The sequence below is a fragment of the Heliangelus exortis genome, chromosome Z, assembly GCF_036169615.1.
Source record: "Heliangelus exortis chromosome Z, bHelExo1.hap1, whole genome shotgun sequence".
NCBI classification, from domain to species: domain Eukaryota; kingdom Metazoa; phylum Chordata; class Aves; order Apodiformes; family Trochilidae; genus Heliangelus; species Heliangelus exortis.
Genome location: NC_092454.1, coordinates 49,636,665 through 49,654,313, shown reverse-complemented (window position 1 = coordinate 49,654,313; position 17,649 = coordinate 49,636,665). Strand labels below are relative to the sequence as shown.

General features: G+C 41.1%; 1 protein-coding gene across 8 annotated transcripts in view; it reads right to left on the bottom strand.

The window, feature by feature from the left end:
• The window catches only part of IQGAP2 (IQ motif containing GTPase activating protein 2), a 123,885-nt gene that overhangs the window by 96,089 nt on the left and 10,147 nt on the right, over window positions 1–17,649 (bottom strand). For all 8 annotated transcript variants that reach the window (XM_071731496.1, XM_071731497.1, XM_071731494.1 and 5 more), the window contains exon 2: window positions 6,561–6,660. In XM_071731496.1, the coding sequence (XP_071587597.1) occupies window positions 6,561–6,660 (100 nt within the window). The remainder of the gene's footprint in view (window positions 1–6,560; window positions 6,661–17,649) is intronic.

The following is a 17,649-nucleotide window of genomic DNA, read 5'->3' as shown; positions in this document are numbered from 1 at the left end:
GCAGAGTCCAAACACTGCAGAAGGACCTAGCCAAAGGTTAAGAGCAACAGTTAAGCCCTTCAGCACTAAGCAAAGGATAAAACAATTCCCTTCCATCCCACAGTTACTGTCACAGTTCTAACAGCAGCTTCATATGAGTCCCTTAGAAAAGGCACAAATCTCAGGTCTCCCTACTACTTCTGCTACTCACAGCTGTGCTCTTCCCTGCAAAACCCAGCCTCAAGCTTTCCTTTACCATACTTCCAGATGTGGAATGGTGACGTGCAAGATGTACCATACTTTGGTGACATACTTTTTGGTGATTTGGTAGCATACTGTTGGTGATTTACCATACTTCCAGTTCTGGATGGTGATGTGCAAGAATCCCTGCCAGCATCCCCCGGTAGACTGCCTCTCTTCTCCTTGATGTGCTCCATACAATACCATAATTGACTCAGCTACTACTGGTACCTTAAGCAAGGTCACCTGAAGTTACACTTAATATTAACTAGCAGCTGCTCAGCATGCAGAATGACCTGAGAAGCAGTCTTATGGGTGGAGTATAAAGTCAAACATACTTTCAAGTTACATCAGAGATAATCCAAGTTTCAAAGGGGGAAGTGAAGCAGAAATTAAAATTCCATGTGCTTTCCTAGTGAAGCTGAACTTTCAAACTACACCAATATGAGGACATCAGAGCATGAACTAGCTTCAAAATTGTCATTGTTCTTGATAAAAGAATCATAGTTCTTTTTATAAGAGGGTGGTGCCTAGAAGAAAGGTGAAAATCTTTGAAAAATAGAACCAGCTCTGAAGTGAGTATACAGTTGGCTTTGGTGCATGGTAGGGGATAAGGGCCATATGCTTTAGTCTTCAAAAAACAAGCCACATCCATCATTACTCAGCAGCATTATTCCACAACTATACACACTGAGCAATGACCCATAATGTGCACAAATTACCTCAACATTTCAGTGAGCAGGTCAATGTATCCTGTACAGAAACCAGCACAAAGGCTGCTTTCTCTCTTCTTCAGATCTTACTATTAAGACTTTTCATATGCAAATAGCACTATACAAGCATTTTTTGATTGACTGACATCACTGACACCTGCATATGAAAACTTTGGTTAATCTGCACAATTCTATAACTATGTGGAGCAAAAAACTGTTCAACGCAATAGCTGGCAGCCTGTCTGCTAGGTAAGTACCTGTGAGGATCAAGGTATGAAACAACAAGTATTGTTGTTTCAAGCTTTCTGATTAATGTCTCTGTGCAGACTTAAGGGACAAGTATACCCTGCCCAAGTGGGATTCTTGCAAGAATTTAATGTCAAGAAGCACACTAATTTCAGACCTTTGGACTCCACAGATCTACTGCCAGCCACGTTCACTGATGCTTTTTTAGGGTTAAGGCAGTCAGAGGGGAGATGAGCCAAAGTTCATCATCTACAAAATGTCAGCAGACCACCACTCCCAGAAGAATGCCTTTTCTTGCAAATCCATACAAAACAGGTTACCAAGAAGCATCTTAACATTTTCTGCTTGTGGTCAACTAGCTGTGCAGCTATGTGACAATTTTATGCATTTGCCTCTGACCACAAAGCTTTAAAGTTTTCCTTTAGTCTGAAAGAAATGGACTTAAAATAGAGTGTAAGTAACACTAATTTACTTATAGGCTGCCAGGCCTGCATGATTACAACAGCTTTGCTCATGGAGAACAGCAGCATGAAACCTGGAAGAATTCGCTTGTAGTACAAAGCCTTTGTAGGACCCTGCTCCCTCCCAAGGAATAGTATGGATTCCAAAGCTCTCCATGGTCCCACAATACTGACAGCTGGAGCAACTTGACCTTTCTAGTGTGCTATGGTACTGCAAAAGTCTTTGCTTTAACTGAAGCCTATTAAGCACTTCAGGATCTGACCTTTTAAGCATATTAAACTGCATGTACATTTTTACACAGTAGCTTCTAACTGTGATCAGTGCCAATACCACAACTAGCCACTACAAACCAATGTCATGAAAAGCAATACAATAAAGGAGGCAGGTTTTCCAATCCAAAATGCATAATTGGAAAAGATTGAGGATTTCCAGTTTCAAAATTAAAAAAATATACTCAAATTTCTAGGATGGTTTTCCTTCACTGTCTTCATTGCCCTAACACTGAAGCTAAAACCTTCAAAAAAGTTTGTCCTGTTGAATGGTTTGAGTAAGTGAAAATAGTATGACAAATGCTTGCACTTCTGGTTATGAAATTGAAGCATATACTTCCTATAAAAAAAAAAAATCCAAAACAAAACACGTGTTCCATTTCATGCAGAGAGAGACAAGGTTAGAAAAATGAGGCCTCCCATGGTTCGAATCAAGCTTAACATAACAAGGTATAATTTCCAAGAAGCCAAGAGAAATAACATCTGCTTAATTGTGCCTGATTATAACCCTAGCCAACCACAACAGATTTACTATAAACTTGATTTGTATTATATGCCAAATCTTCAATCATGTCTGAAAAGCACTCAAAACTGTACTATCATTTACAGAGTGGTAATTGCACATCTGTAGAGACAAGCAACAGCAAAATCCAAACTCAATGCAGAATATGATGTTCTTGGTATTACAAAGACGATCTTTGGAAAGAAGTGTGGGAAATTATAGCCATTGAAACTAACCTATTCCAGTAAGATGTTAGGGTGTGTGACCGAGCTGTTCACATCCACCGTAAGCTGTTGTTATTCAAAAGAAGAATTTCTGAAGTGATACTGGAAATATATTGGTAAAATATCTGTAAAGCTGCTGTTAGAGGCACCCATGGCTACTTCGAAGTGACAAATTGTCTTCTCCAAATTGCTTATCCTTGATTTAATTATTCTCAAGACATCAAGTACACTGAATAGTATCAATTTTTCTATACTTTTTAATATGCAATAAACTTGCCTTAAAGACAAAATAAAACACATGAGCAATCAAAATCTTGATTTATCAGATGTGTAATTTTGAGAGAATGTATCAGCAATGGAACATAAAATAATACTTTTTCTGCTATATCAAATATAACAGCCTACCCAAACATTAGAGAACTCTGAAGATATTACAAGCCTGTTCCCTCTGTTTAAAAACCAATTTCCTATGCTGTATGCATAGAACTGATACTGTGTCTAGCACAGAAGGTATTTGCGAAAGCATCAGCTACGAATGACAGGCTTTTTCTTTCATGTTAGACTTGGACAGTTTATTAAAGTTGGGTTGAATTAAGTGTGCAAACAGCTACCTGAAAAGATCTGAAAAGCAGCTGAAAGTACATTCCTAACCTGTTTAATTAGCATTTCAAAATGCAAAGCTACTATAAAATAATTTTAATTACAGCTATGGTGAGAAAAAAGCATAGCTCATTACACAGTACTGCCCCAGACATGTTCTGCCCCAATCTTTTGCTATATTTTGCTTATTTCAATATTTATTACTGTTCAGTATGGACCAGCACACATTTTGTTTGCACACTTCTTATTAGCTGAAGCCCCATTTTCTGTCACTCCATCAGATGCCAACTGAAAGCTCTCCTTGCTTCACCTATTTCAAGTCTGCTTATTGTCATTGCTATCCATACTGTCCTGAACACTCAAGAAATCCTCTCCATGCATCCAGGCTTTACAGAAGAAGTAAAGCTTGCAGCTGTAAACAGAAATCAACTATGTCAGAGACCTCCCAGGTTTCACCCAGGAGGGCACAACTGGGAGCAAGCAGGCACGAAAGATACCATACTGCCATCCATGATCCAGTCCCACTGCCACAAGCACATAGCAGGAGAGAGGGACCTGCACATCCCACCAGGGCTGCTCTGGCACTGGGAAGGAGCTGGGATGAGTGCCCAGGTGGGACATCTCCAGCTCAGCGGCACCAATAGTTGATCCATCCCAGCTAAGCAGCTACAGAAACTGCTTGTTTCTGCAAGGTTTTTGCATCTGTTTGTTGCCACATTGTTTTCACATTAATTAGAGTCCACCTGGGGCTGAAGTCTCACAGTGCAACTGAATTGTCACAACACTTCTTTGCTAGGAGGGACATTTCCCTCACCCTCTCTTCCTGCACAGCATCTCTGTCCACCCGGGAGAGCAGACAGAGCCTTTACAACCTCTCCTCCTTAACCAGCCCTGGGGCCAGTGTCCTGCCTCAAGAGGATACAGTAGGTCACCTGTGACAATCCAGCCCCTTGGCATGGGTAGTACAAGGCTCCCTACAGAATCATGAAATCATTATGGTTGGAAAAGACCTTTGAGATCATCAAGTTCAATCATTAACCTAACCCAATCTAATCCAGCGCTAAACCATATTCCTAAGAAGCATATCTAAATGTCTTTTAAACACCCCCCAAGGAATGGTGATTCAACCACCATACTGGGCAGCCTGTTCTGTGTTTAACAACCCTTACAATGAAGAAGTTTCTTCTAACATCCAACCTAAACCTCCTCTGGTGCAACATTGCAGCCCCACCTCATGCAGTAGTAAGCATTAGCCATGAATGTTACCAGCAAATGCTACCTTTCCAGGAGATCCAGAAATGCTTCCAGGTACCTAACAGCCATGGGAGTGACTGTTCTGACTGGATCACCTGCTGGCAGAGCTGAAGGAGTGCTTTCTTCTAGAAAACTGCTCATGGCATGAGCCAGTATGGAAATAAATGCAAGAAAGGGTTACTTGTAGCAGATGCTATTCTAAGTCAAATTATTAAAAAACTGAAAAACTTGACATATGAAAAATCAGGGGATATGTTTCAAATGAACTTTGAACTAAAGTGACAAGTAGACCTTGGAAGGGGGAACCATGAAAAAAGCCAGGAAGATAAAATATTAATAACAGTAACAGAAATGGCTGGATTTTGAGACATTATTCCTACCTTGCTAGAGGCCAGCAGGTAGAAGAACCTTGAGTAAAATCAAAGATGTGATTCACTGAGATGGTAGAGTTGATCTAACATCTTAGCAAGGCAAAGATCTGCTCCCTTGGCTCTCAGGTGTGACTGCACCACATCCGCTGCCTCTTGCCAGGGCTGATTTCCCTCTGATCCCTCCATCAGACCAGGCAGCTCACTAAACCACTAGAAAACTAACTCAGCAAAAGAGCTACAACTTTCATACCAGCACAGGGAGCTGACTCAGCTGACTAAGGACAAGTTCTTACAACTGCATGATGGAGGCTAAAGGAGTGTGCAGAGCAGGACAGTTCTCACCATCTGGAATATGTGAACAGGGAACCATTCTGCAGAGGAAGAAGAAGAAAGAGCAAAGGCAATGCCTGCTACAGCATAAGGGACGGTGTACTGAACAGGAAGTGAGAACGGCTGATTTTATAACATTCCTAGGTAAAAAAACCCAACATTGGCAGCTAGCTGTCTCACAACTGCTGAACAGGTAACCAGTCAGGTAATCAGTGCCTGTGGTTACTGATGGCACTGGATGAAGAGAGGAACAGTGCAGAAACAGAGCCCAGGTAACTTCTACAGTTGATTTCTGACTGAGATACACGGACTTATTCTATTCTAAAGATTCTATCATTTGTCATCACACCGAGGTTTCCCAGCTTGCTCAAGTTTTCTTTTTTATGCAGAAATTCCAAGGAACAACAGCCCAACTAAAGTCTAGGACTGAAAACATCATCAACAAATGCACAGGAGAGGAAAGACACTTACCAGGGATGTCCAAGGCAATACGTTGAGTACAACAGGCATCTTTGAATGTAAAATGATACTAGCATATTTTACATGTGATACTAGCAGCACTTCAAGATACTCCAAAAGCACAAGGATATTGCACCTTGTCTCTTTGCTTAGTAATTAGGAAAATACTGCTGAACATTTGTTTTGGGAATGAAGTGTACCTAGCACAGTACATTTTCACAAAGGTGATAAAAGCCCTATGCACTTGAAGATCAGTGTTTCATCATAGGTTTCTGCTTCAAGACATGAGTACTCCTGATCACTGGCTTAGAAAAACTAAAGGAGAGCAGAGTCCAGGTTTTAATTGCCCTACCAGCACTTACCACTGAAACACTGAAATTATGAATCATTAACCCAGTAAGAGCCCTGGTGATCTTCTGCCATCTTAGCAACTTGACTGGCTCCACAAGCACTAATGCCGAGAAGGGAGCACCGCCACAGCAGTGAAGGGAGCACTGCCTGACAGCTGCTCACAAAGCAGAGCCTCAGGTATTAGCACCCAACCCCTGCTTTCTTTGAAGATGGTAACCACAAGAACTCTGAAGAGATTGTCTTGACTATTTCTAAATCCTTCTATGAACTAAATTTTTCACATTGAGAATTAGTTTTTCATACTGAATGCTACAAAATTCCAACATAAAGTTAATACAAGAAATTCACGAAGCTGAATTAAAAGATAGTGCTAAAAGAACCCAAGAGGTTGGAGCTTATCATAGAATGATTTGGTTTGGAAGGGATCCTAAAGATCACCTAGTTCCAACCCCTCTGTCATGGTCAGGGGCACCTTCCACTAGACCAGTTGCTTCAAGTCCTTCTGTACTGCAAGCTTCTGTATTTAAAGGCCAGGTGTAAGTGTGCTGTCATTTACTTACCTTTTTGCTTCTTCTAAGTGGCACAGATACTCATAAGCAATGTTCTGACGCCTCCTCTCATCCATTTCCTCTGCTGAAAGCCTTTCATCGTCCACAATAGCTGCAAACAGAAACCCATATCAAGTTACACATGAGTCAGGCACAATTCTTAGTCATTTTTCTGAGAACCCAGACAAACAAACTACTACAGAACAAAAATTAAAATGGTCATAACTCTTCCAAAAAAAAAAGAGTACTTTTTTAGCATGGTACTCAAAGGTATTTAGATCACCAGGAAAATGCTGTTCTCCACATGGTGAATTCCGACAGTTTGACTTGTTCAAAACCAAACATTTATTGCTCTTTGTGGCTTGGTTTGGGGTTAGGATGGAGCACTCAAATGCATGGGGCTGAGGTTGGGAGGCAGCAGACTTTCAGCTTACACACCCTCAGAGAAGTTTGAGGACTCCTGTGTGGAAGCTCAAAGCAAGCAGTGGATATGCTAAGCAGAGCCTCAGCAGCAAATTGCAAACATATCTCAAGGGCAACTTGATAAACAGCTGCAACTTCAGGAACCTGTAAGGCTGCAACAGAGCTGTCTCCCACTGACAGGGTTGATGAGGGCTGTAAGAAAATGAAAAAGCTGTGGTATTCACACCCCTACTTACTGCTACAACGACATCACCTCCCAGAAAAGCACTCCCAAGCCTATTTAGGATGATTCTGTGCACATCTCTATCTACAAAAGATCCCAGTTACTAACAACTATCTCATGACTGGTCTCCCTGTCTTTCCAGGGAACAGAGGGTGGCTATTGCAAAACTCCAATTCCCCCAACTGTTTCTAGCAGTCATTCTGAACAACCTTACAATAGTGCTGACTTCTGGCTGAATTTAAGTCACAGCATGTGAGGCTTTTAGAAACAGCCTTCAGCATAAACCAGTTACCAAAATGACACCCTATCTGTGCTAGTGGATGCCAAGAGCTGGCCCTGCCCTTCCTGGTGCTTCTCAGGCATGTACTCTTGTCACCTCTCATGTCAGACCTGACAATCCTGTGGCTGCATCAAGAGAACCACAACATGGGGCAGCCCTTGACAAAGAGCAACAGCTACACAGAGACCAGCTTCTAGGAAGATCACGTCTCTGATCTGAGCTGCTGTGCACCTGTGGGCATGCTGGAACAGGGACAAGGGAGGGGACGGAAATGCAGGGCCGGGCCAGCTGCTTTCTGCTGCAGCCCTCAAGAGCCTGGTAGCTGAGAACATCAAGATGCATCCTCACCTAAAAAAAAACTGAGGCCCCTCTTCTTAAACGCAGTAAGTGTGACTGCTGTATACATTTTGCATGCCACTAGCAAAGGTTTCAGTGCTTCCCCGGTGCAGCTGCCTCACACAGTGGGTAAAAAGACCTGGTAGCCGATACAGACAACTCAAGTAAAAGGTGCTTGTAAAGCAAGATGATGGGATTTAGAAGCATGTGCATACATTGAAGACTATCCTTTAAAAACAAAAACAAAATAAAATACCCAAGCACCTAAACAAAACAAAAAAACCCAAAATAAATTAAAAAAAAAATATTAAAAAAACCCCAAACCCCAACAACACAGGAATTATCCCACATGCATTTACTGAGCACACAGAAGAAAATGACACTACTTGCCCACATTTTGGACTGGTGCTACCACTACCACACATTTGTTAACATATCATATGGCTGCTTGAAGTTCTGGAGTTTCAGTTCTAACCACCACAAAGATTGATATCTCACATCTTCCTTGGCTTTCAAGATGTCTCTTCCTAATGACCCAGAAGTTTCAAGCACTGATAAATACGTGCCTTCAAGTCCCTTTTAAGTCTGGTATCTCCGACAGGCTTGACTCCCTCTAAAATGAACTCTCAGATGCAGTAATCAGGTCATCACTTGCTATGACCCGAAACAGAAGTTTGGAGGCAAATATGAGCTGCAGGTGGAAAAAAGCTCACAGTGGCAAACTGGCCATGGAGGCTGCTCCACTGCTCTTGCCCAACAGCACAGCCAGGATGTGCTGCTCCCACTCCATGACCCAGCTCCTCTGCTGCACAGAGGCCCTGGCACCCCAGAGTGAGGAAGAAGTATTGATGAGCCACCACACTGAAATTTTATCATTTTGTATCATTTCATTGCTTGTGACATTGAGGTCTAGGGCCACTTTTCAAACATAGTTCTCTGTCAGCTATGAGAGTTCCAAGGATAAGAAGTGCTACCAGAGGAGCCCAGCTAGTGATTCTAAGGGGCTATGGCCCTGTCAGCCAGGATAGGACAGCTGATACCAGACCAAGCCTTCATTGTCCATTAAAGTTCTCTTAGCTCCTTAAATAGCCATTTACTCCTGCCCTACAAACATAACTTACCACAGCCATAAGCAAAGCAGCAAAAAAGGCAAGCAAGTAGAAGAAAAGCACACAACTCATTTGATAAGAATCAATCTAGGTATTTACCTGAATGTTTTATAATGCTTTATAATCTAGTTCTGAATCTACCACAGGTCCCTCCCATTCTCAGCAACGATACCCCAGATAGAGCAGACCTGGCCAGTCTCAAATCCCTCATTAAAATTATTTGCAAAGATTGATTGAGAAGGTGGATGGAGGCACTGAGATACTGTGGGACTGTAACAGTTTACCTCATTATTAGAGAGTTGCCTAAGGAGAACAAGAGGCAAGAACAAGTAACTTGTTGGTACCAAAAAATGGAAAACCCAGATCCTGTGTAGAAGAGATACTGTAGCAGCAGCTTACAGGTAGGAAACCAGTCTTCTTTCCTGACCTGGCCAGAGTGGCTGCTCCTGAGTGCCCAAATATCTTAGCACTGAAAAGGCAGAGCACAGGGTGTGCCAACACCTACAGTGCTAAGGCTGGGAGTGTCTTACAACATCAGCTGTCGTAAGTCTGATTATACACCCTCCCCCTTAGCTCACACTGGCTTCAAAGTAACAGTGCTATCACATCCAATAGGGGATTACAGACACTTTTAAAAATAGCAATGACAACCAGCAGGATAGAGGTGTCCCTAGGGCAGAGCTGTCGAGGAAAACACTTTAAAGAATTGGGTCCTTAATTCTAGTCCACTGTAATATATTTTGGCAAAGGCCTCTGTCTTTGACTAGAGCCATGCATATAGCTTTCCATAGCTTCGAACACCCTGTGAGTGCATCCATCAATCCAGCCACACCAAGGTCAACACACAAACGAGCTTGGTTTGAAGACAAAGCTCAGCCTGTTTAACAGGGGAACTGTTAGAATATTGATGAAACAAACATATTTCTACTGTGTCATTAACTTCTTTACAGTGCTCAATTCAAACGGTGCTACAATAAAGTATGTTACAGGGCCAGGCTTTACCTGAAGACCTCCAGCCAACTGGTAAGACCAAAAATGATACAGACGTACACAAAAAGTTGCAGCTGAAAAGATCCAAATATCAGAGATCACATGCACATTATATAGAAGCTATAAAAAAAATAAAATCTAAAATCACACCTTATGATTTTATGATTCGATTAATCCATTCTGTCACCTTTGATTTGGAATTGAAAGGAAAAATAACATATTCCCTCAAAGAGGGAATGTTAAAAGATGTCTGGTCTATTTGACAAGAAAAACAAAAATGCTACTGTAACTAGTATAGAAGATCTGGAACTCAATTAATTTTAGGTGTTGTTACTCTGTTAGCCAATAGTCAATACATTCAAAGCATGTGTGCTAAAGACACCAGATTCCCACATTATAGATGTTCCATCATGGAAAAACACCAAAGGAAGAGTGTGTGTGAAACACTGCCTAGAACAGTGAGAAGTAATCAGTCTGCCGCACTTTGTTTTGAACAAACACAAGAGCAGACTTATTCTGGGACTGAGTATGGTGCAACAATTCTTTGAGTATATTCTTCTCACAGGTGATTCAATGAAAATAAAGTCACATAAAAGAAGTAGCAACTTCCAACATACTCTCATTCCACATTTCTCTCACACACACGCAAAAAAGCCTGTTTACCAGGGAGTATTCATAAACTGAGACTATCTTCCATCAGCTAACATATTTCACTTACATCCACCATCACCTTTATCTAAAACCTTTGTCCTCGGAACAGAAAAATATTTGTCCTGGGAAGTAGAAAAACAAAGTAGTAGCTAGGACTAGCAGATTACTATGGACTGCAAAAAAACTCATGCACCCTGATCCAAGACAGCCACTCCAGCTGTTGGCAATACTTGGATCTCTGTTAGCTGCTGACTGTAGGGCTGCCAAAGCAACCCAAGGTGCTCCATGCACCCACAGTCAGCATGGCACAAGCAGCATTTGCTGAGTCTGACTCAGCATTAGCAGACAGCATGAAGGTATTCCAACTCCTAGATTAGAGGAAGTTTACAGAAATAGAACCACCACTGCTGGAGCTGCACTATAATTACTTAAACTACTAGTGAGCCCAGATGTGCAAGAGCCACTAGAGTCACAGCCTTACTAGTAGTGTCTAGAAAGAGATTCAAAACTTCAGATTCACACAAGATCTCAGTTTAAACAAGAATTTTGAGAACAAATACTGTGTAAATGTTGTGCAAGTTGAGTTAACCCTCTTATCCCAGACATTGCAAGCATTTTGGAGGTGCCAGGGTCAGAGATAATCCATATCAATTCTGATCTTACTAGATCTGTGCCATTAGTATACTTGCACTTGAGATGACATTAAATTGGAAGAATTTTACATTTGCAACAGTTTTCAAATAGGCCCATGGATTGTGTTTAAGTGAAACTAAACCTGAATATTCTATAATAAATAACTCAAGACTATGGAAAGAAAAGTAATACTTGCTTTAGTTTTTGAATATGTATTTATGGAATACTTTACAAGCCATAGTTCTAAGTTATTCAGGGATAACTATTCCCCAGACAGTTTTTGTTATCCACAAAAACTGGGGCTGGAAAAAAAAAACCTGGAAAACCTATAACAACATCTAAGGCTTCCTTATCATTCATTCGCACTCAAATATGACTATCTGCAATAGTTCATGAACAGCACATGGCTGCTTCTAGCAGGCAGGCTCTTTAATATGGTGTTTGTGACAGACATACCAAAACATGCCTTATACTGAGGAAGGCAAAGAAAAGAAACTTTTATTTCCCAGGGCCAATCTCCCTCGATTTCCTGCCACCAGAGAAGACTTTTTCCCATGGAAAGAGAGACGTGAGCAAGGAGGAGGAGGGCTCTTTTGGCACAGCAACAGGGAAGCTCAATACACAGGACGTAACGAGGATGCAGAGAACAAAATCCTCTTATGGTTACAGAAAACTACTTATAAAGTCAGGACTGAGGGAAAAGAAGCAACGCATTAATGAGTACTGTAAAATGCTGGGATAAAAGTTTTTCACCACGTCATTTGAATTAAACATTAGCTAAACCATGTTTGGCAGCCCCAGCTGTGTGCCATCCTGGCCATACAGTAAGCAAGGGAGTGTTCCAATTTCCACCACTGTGTATCATCCATTCACACCTTCCTGCCTCCTGCAAACCAGCCCATCCTTCCATCCCCAGTATTGGCAAATTGAAAAGCATTTAACAGACCCGTGCCATAACAGTTGAAAATGCAAAAGCAAAAGCCAAGCCCCTCTTGCACGAAAACTTCTGACTCTTTGCTGGCCAAAGCAAGCCCTGGTGAAACCTGAACCTGCTACAACAGGCACTAGACAACATCCCATTTACATCTGCCAGTAGAATGAGGATGAGTCACAAACATGAAGCATCTGTCATGACACTTAAGTGCTGCAGTTTCAGGAAGAATCTAGATGCATTTTATATGGCCAATGTGACTTAAAACCTTAGGTCATAAGAGAGCATATAACTTTTTGTCCTAGAGCAAAAGAGGTCAATAAATTTAGTGTAATTTTTTTTATTCCTAGCAATATTTGTCCATTCAGTAGTTTTGTAAATAAAAGCATCCCAGGTCACTCCTAAGTGCTGCTTCTGCACCAAGGCAAACCAGCCAAACTCCGTAACAGGAGCAGGTCTGAGCTGGTAATGCCAGGCTCACTGCTACCTGAGCTGCCCTCACTGAAGAGAGGAGGAGCTTACAGCACTGCCAAGCAGCTTGAAAATAAGTTGACCAGATTATATGTCTAGATACGTGAAAAAACACTGCTTGAAGCTACAGGTTCAGGAGTTCCTTCCCAAGCCTCCACTCCCAGCATGAACTCACAGGTATCTAATGCAACAGTTTACTTAATATGCACAATTTGAACTATGTGAATAGAGATCATTCCATACGCTGCAAAGAAAAAAAAATGGCTTGACAGCACCAAACACCTGTTATAGGTGTTCTGCTGTTGGGGTATTTAGTATCTACAGGTCTGTTATTATGCTGGAAGACATTTATCTTTGGATGAAAAATTTAAGGCTCTGATCAAACCAGTTATCTATAGATTTCCTCTATTGAAGACTAGAGTAGCACATGAAGCAGATAGCACATGTCCTACAACAACAAAACCTTTTTCTGTTGCTCCAGTTCAAGGAATTCAGTCTATTCTCAGAATATCTGTTCCAAGAAATGTCTCTTAAAAAAAGCAGACACTGCAAGCACTCAAAAACCTACCACAGCTCTGGACTTGGAGAGCAGATTCACTTCAGACATTAGTCTAACACACATTACTAAATTATGAGGCTCTTCAATATGGCTTTTTTCAAGTCTTTCCAACATTTAACTTCTCCCTCCCTTTGAAACTGCCTGTATCATGCCTAATCTGTAGACTAAGATTTTCATGCAGAAATACAGACATATCTTCTGGCCAGCAGACAGACTGTCTGTACACATCCATGCTCACTAACTGTCTCACACAGGATCTACAGGGCCACTGTTGTGAACCAGATCTCACTGCCAGACACTGCAGTTTGTTTTCAGGGAAAACAAACAAAGACCATTAGGATGGGAATGTTGACAACAGAACACCAGTAAAAGGACATCCTGATGCAAAACTAAGAATGTTCCCTAAACCAGTCTCTCCCTTGAGCTTTCACACAGAGCCTCATTCCTGTGCATTCACTTTCCTGAGTCCTCTCCCTATTTCCTTGAAAAAGATTTTATTTCAGTCTTATATATCTGTTATCACGAGTCCAACCACATCCATTTACAGAGACTGAGCACTATTACAATACATGGACTTCAGGATTATCACATCAAGGGGACAATGATGCAACAGCAACCACAGCTTATGCTCCTGCAGCCAAGCACCAAAAATGCTTCATTTCACAGTCTATCAAGTGCTGACACTGGCAGAAGGCTATAGGACTCCTCAGACATGTTTCAAGATACTTAAATTCCCACAAAGTCTAGAAAAAAAGTCTCATTTAACCACACAGACACAATATAGCTTTGTCATTCAGCAAGTAACCACATGTGCTGCCAGAATGTTTAACATTCATATTTCTGTTTATAGGTTTACACATCCTTTACTCTACATTTAAACCTCAGGCTTTCTACACTACAATCAAGACCTTAGCAGAGGCAATATATTACAAGACATGATGAAATAGTTCTGGCATTATCTTACTGCATGATGGTATCAGAGTATGACCATCTCTTTTCTGGTAGGATCTTTTAATCTTGTGCAGAAAAATAAAGTGGTTCCATTTTTATCTTAATTTCACTATAATTGCTCTGTATGTTTAGCAGCACAAAGAGAGGGTAGTGAAGTTGAAAGAAGTAAATGAAAATCCAACAAAAATTTCTTTGAGCTCCCACCGTTACCACCTACAATTACAAACATGAAATGCAATTTATCAGCCTATTGCCTAACCACTTCCACCTACATTTAACTGCCAGTCTCACTGTCTCCAGCAATATTTCACATAGCTCCTTAATAAAATTTTGTTTGTCTTTGCATACTTTTTAGCTGGTCACCTCAAACACAAGAGTTTCCCCAAGACTGAGGTACTCAAAGAACACCTTTAAAGCTCTAGCACCTTTCTATGAATTACCCAGTTGACCTTAAAACTCTTTGCTAATAAATCCTCAGTCTATGCTCCTGAAAAATAAAAAAAAAAAAGAAAGAGAAGCCTAAGAAAGCACTCAGAGTGGTGGATCCGGAAGAGGCAGGAAACACTAGCAGCAAGGTAGTTTTTTCCTTCCAGGCCATCCTATTTCCACTTGTCTATACCAAAATCCACTAACATAGCCAAGCTGGATGGTAGCTTGGAAAAGGGTACATGGGTAAGTACCAGTCTGGCTGGAAGTTTTGCTTAGTTTCCACACACAGAGAAAGAACAACATTTTTCACATAGAGGTAAAAAAAAAAAAAAACAAAAAAACCCCCAGTATTTTGAAAAGGCTGATTGGTCAAATCAGTACATCACTGGGGGCATGAGGCATTCAAAATAATACTGCACATTCCAGCAGAAATTTCCAACAGGCTTTTCTTCTCCAGAGGTTAATTCATGAGGAAACAAATAGTAAAGTGTGAAAGGTTCCTCTGTCAGCTTTATAAATTCACTGCCTTGTTAAATAAAGACCTTGTCCTCTGAATTCCATGTATTTTGACACATTTACCACTTGCTCTGTTCATTTCACTGGAATTACTTTAATCTTGTTTTGCTTTTATTAGCAATATACATTAACAATCCTCAACAGAAGAGGCAAAATTTTACCATATGGATTTAATTTCCTTATATTTTACCTTCTGTGACCTCAGATCAACTTAACATGAGCAGAATGTAATTAAAATAATGAAAAGAACAGTTTAATATTGTCAGGCTAGTAAAATACACTCCTCAACTGCAAAGGACAGAAAAACATTGGCACACCCCAGCATCAGCCCTGTAACTAGGCTTAGTAAAAAGAAAAAAGTAAGTCTCTTGCCTACAAATGCCATCAATTTTATTTTTTTTATCAGAAACTTTATATTTCATATTTCTCTGAAAAAAATTGCAAGTATATCAATTTGTCAAGTGAATATACACACCGACAATAAAGGAGGATCAACTTGTGCGAGGTAAAATACTCTGAAGATTACCCAGGGAAGGGTGAAAAGCTCATCCAAAAGACATTCATCCCTACACAAGGAGCTGGAAGCTGAGGCACAAACAGTTAACAACAGAAAGAGACATGACTGCAGCCTTCTGCTGAAACACAAAGACAACTTTCATTATGAGCAGTCACACCAGAGCCACCACCTGTGGTCACAGCCCCACCCATAAACAGTTGTGGATCAAGCACAGGGCAGAAACCACGGCAGAAGTGGAGTGGAAGAACAGGAAAGAAGCTCTGGAAACTATCAGGAGGAAGGGCAGGTTGCAGACTGAATTCACCATGATGGCATCAAGAAACCCCAGTTCAGGTTTATCCACCTCTCTCTGCACACACTGATGTTGAGCACAGCTCCATTGCACTGCTACTGCTGCATTTCAGATGCTCTGCCATGCAAGATGCCAGAAGCTAAGACTTCCCCAATTAAGCTGTTAAAGACATCTCGGCCAACATGCAGAACCAGAATAAAGTATGATGCTAGGAAGAGAAGAAGCTAGGCACATCTGATAAAAGCTACTGATTCAAGCTAGTAGAACTCCACAAGGAAGAATGTAACACTAAGGTTTTTGGTCATTGTTGTTACTCTTTGGTAGAAATTTAGGCCATATAAACACTAACCACTTAAGATAAAGCCCTGCAAATACTGCACAGGATTTTTGGCTAAATCAGAGCCTTGTCAGATGTCTTTTCCAGCCTTCAAAGTGTCAAAAAGCTCACCTGCATTACAGCCTGAGACCAGAAGAGTGATTTATAAACTTTCTGGTGGGGGGCTAGGGTGGTAATAGTCTTGGCTGTGAGAAAGAAGGAACACAAGCACAATAGGGACAGGGGGAGCAACATATAGGGGAAGGGAAAAGCCACTCACATTGCCTGAAAAAAGTCTAGCATGATATTCTATCTGGGAAGAAATCATTGCGAAGTGGATTCAGTATTCATAAAAAAGCTTCCTAACCAGCAAACTCACAGTACCATAACCAGCTGGAAGAAATGTGGCAAGGTGTAGCTTAAAGAACTGAAAAGGAAGATGACAAGCCTGGAGCAAAAGACAGAGTACTTGGGGAAAAAGCTGTGAGTGAGTTACTCAATGACACTGTGATAAGAGCTACATGTGTCTCAGGGTCCTAACTATAAGGCTCAGGAGGATTGAAACACCTGTCTAGGAAAAGCCATGAGCAAAAGCATCACTTAACCAGTGAGTAAATTTGGGATCACCATGAGAAAGAATGCTGTAGAAACCCTCAGCCCAGATATCAGGTCTTAATTTTTCCTTTGACAACTCATCATCTCCTGCTTCTTCCCCAGCCAGGCTGTTGCACAACCCTTCTTCTACCAAGCTCTAAATAAATCATCTGCTTCGTTCTCTCTGTACTCTGAAAGGCTCTCCAGAAAACTCCTGAAATGCATGTTTTTCCTTGAAGATAAAACCAAAAGCATGCAAGTAAAAAAGAAAAGTACTCATGCCAGGAGGCCCACAGCATTAAACTTGGCAAATGCATTTCTCTGTCTTGGTTTTCATTCCTAAATAATTATTAGTCACAATATCTTTGAACTTCATAATTCAAATTTTTTCATTTACAGGTGCAATGACCTTTTTAATCCTAGGGGGGAGAAAAAAAACTTAAGCATCAGTGACAAAGCATCTGAAAATGAAAAGAGCAAAGAATGATGTTGAACAATTTTGATACAAAAAAAAAAAAAACCCAAAAAACCAAACCCCCAAAGCAACAACTTAAAATTCACAAGAACATAAAGAAATGCTGTGATGTGTGTGATCTAGAACATCAATATACAGGCATGGTAAGCTTAGGTGCTGAGCAGGACCTCTGGACACGCAGAGGAAGAAAATGAACAGAGTTATTGTGGTTCCTGCCCTCCTTTTGTGAAAGAGCTCCCAAACCTGCTGTGCACCCAGCAGCTCTTCATTTCAGCTGAGATGGCCCAGTGCAAAGAACCACAAAAAAAGGATGGAGGCACAGCATCAGGCTCACAATAGGACCTCATCCTAAAACCTCTTGGCCTTGCCCCCCTGTGCTGGCCCACACAAAGGCAGAAAGGCACA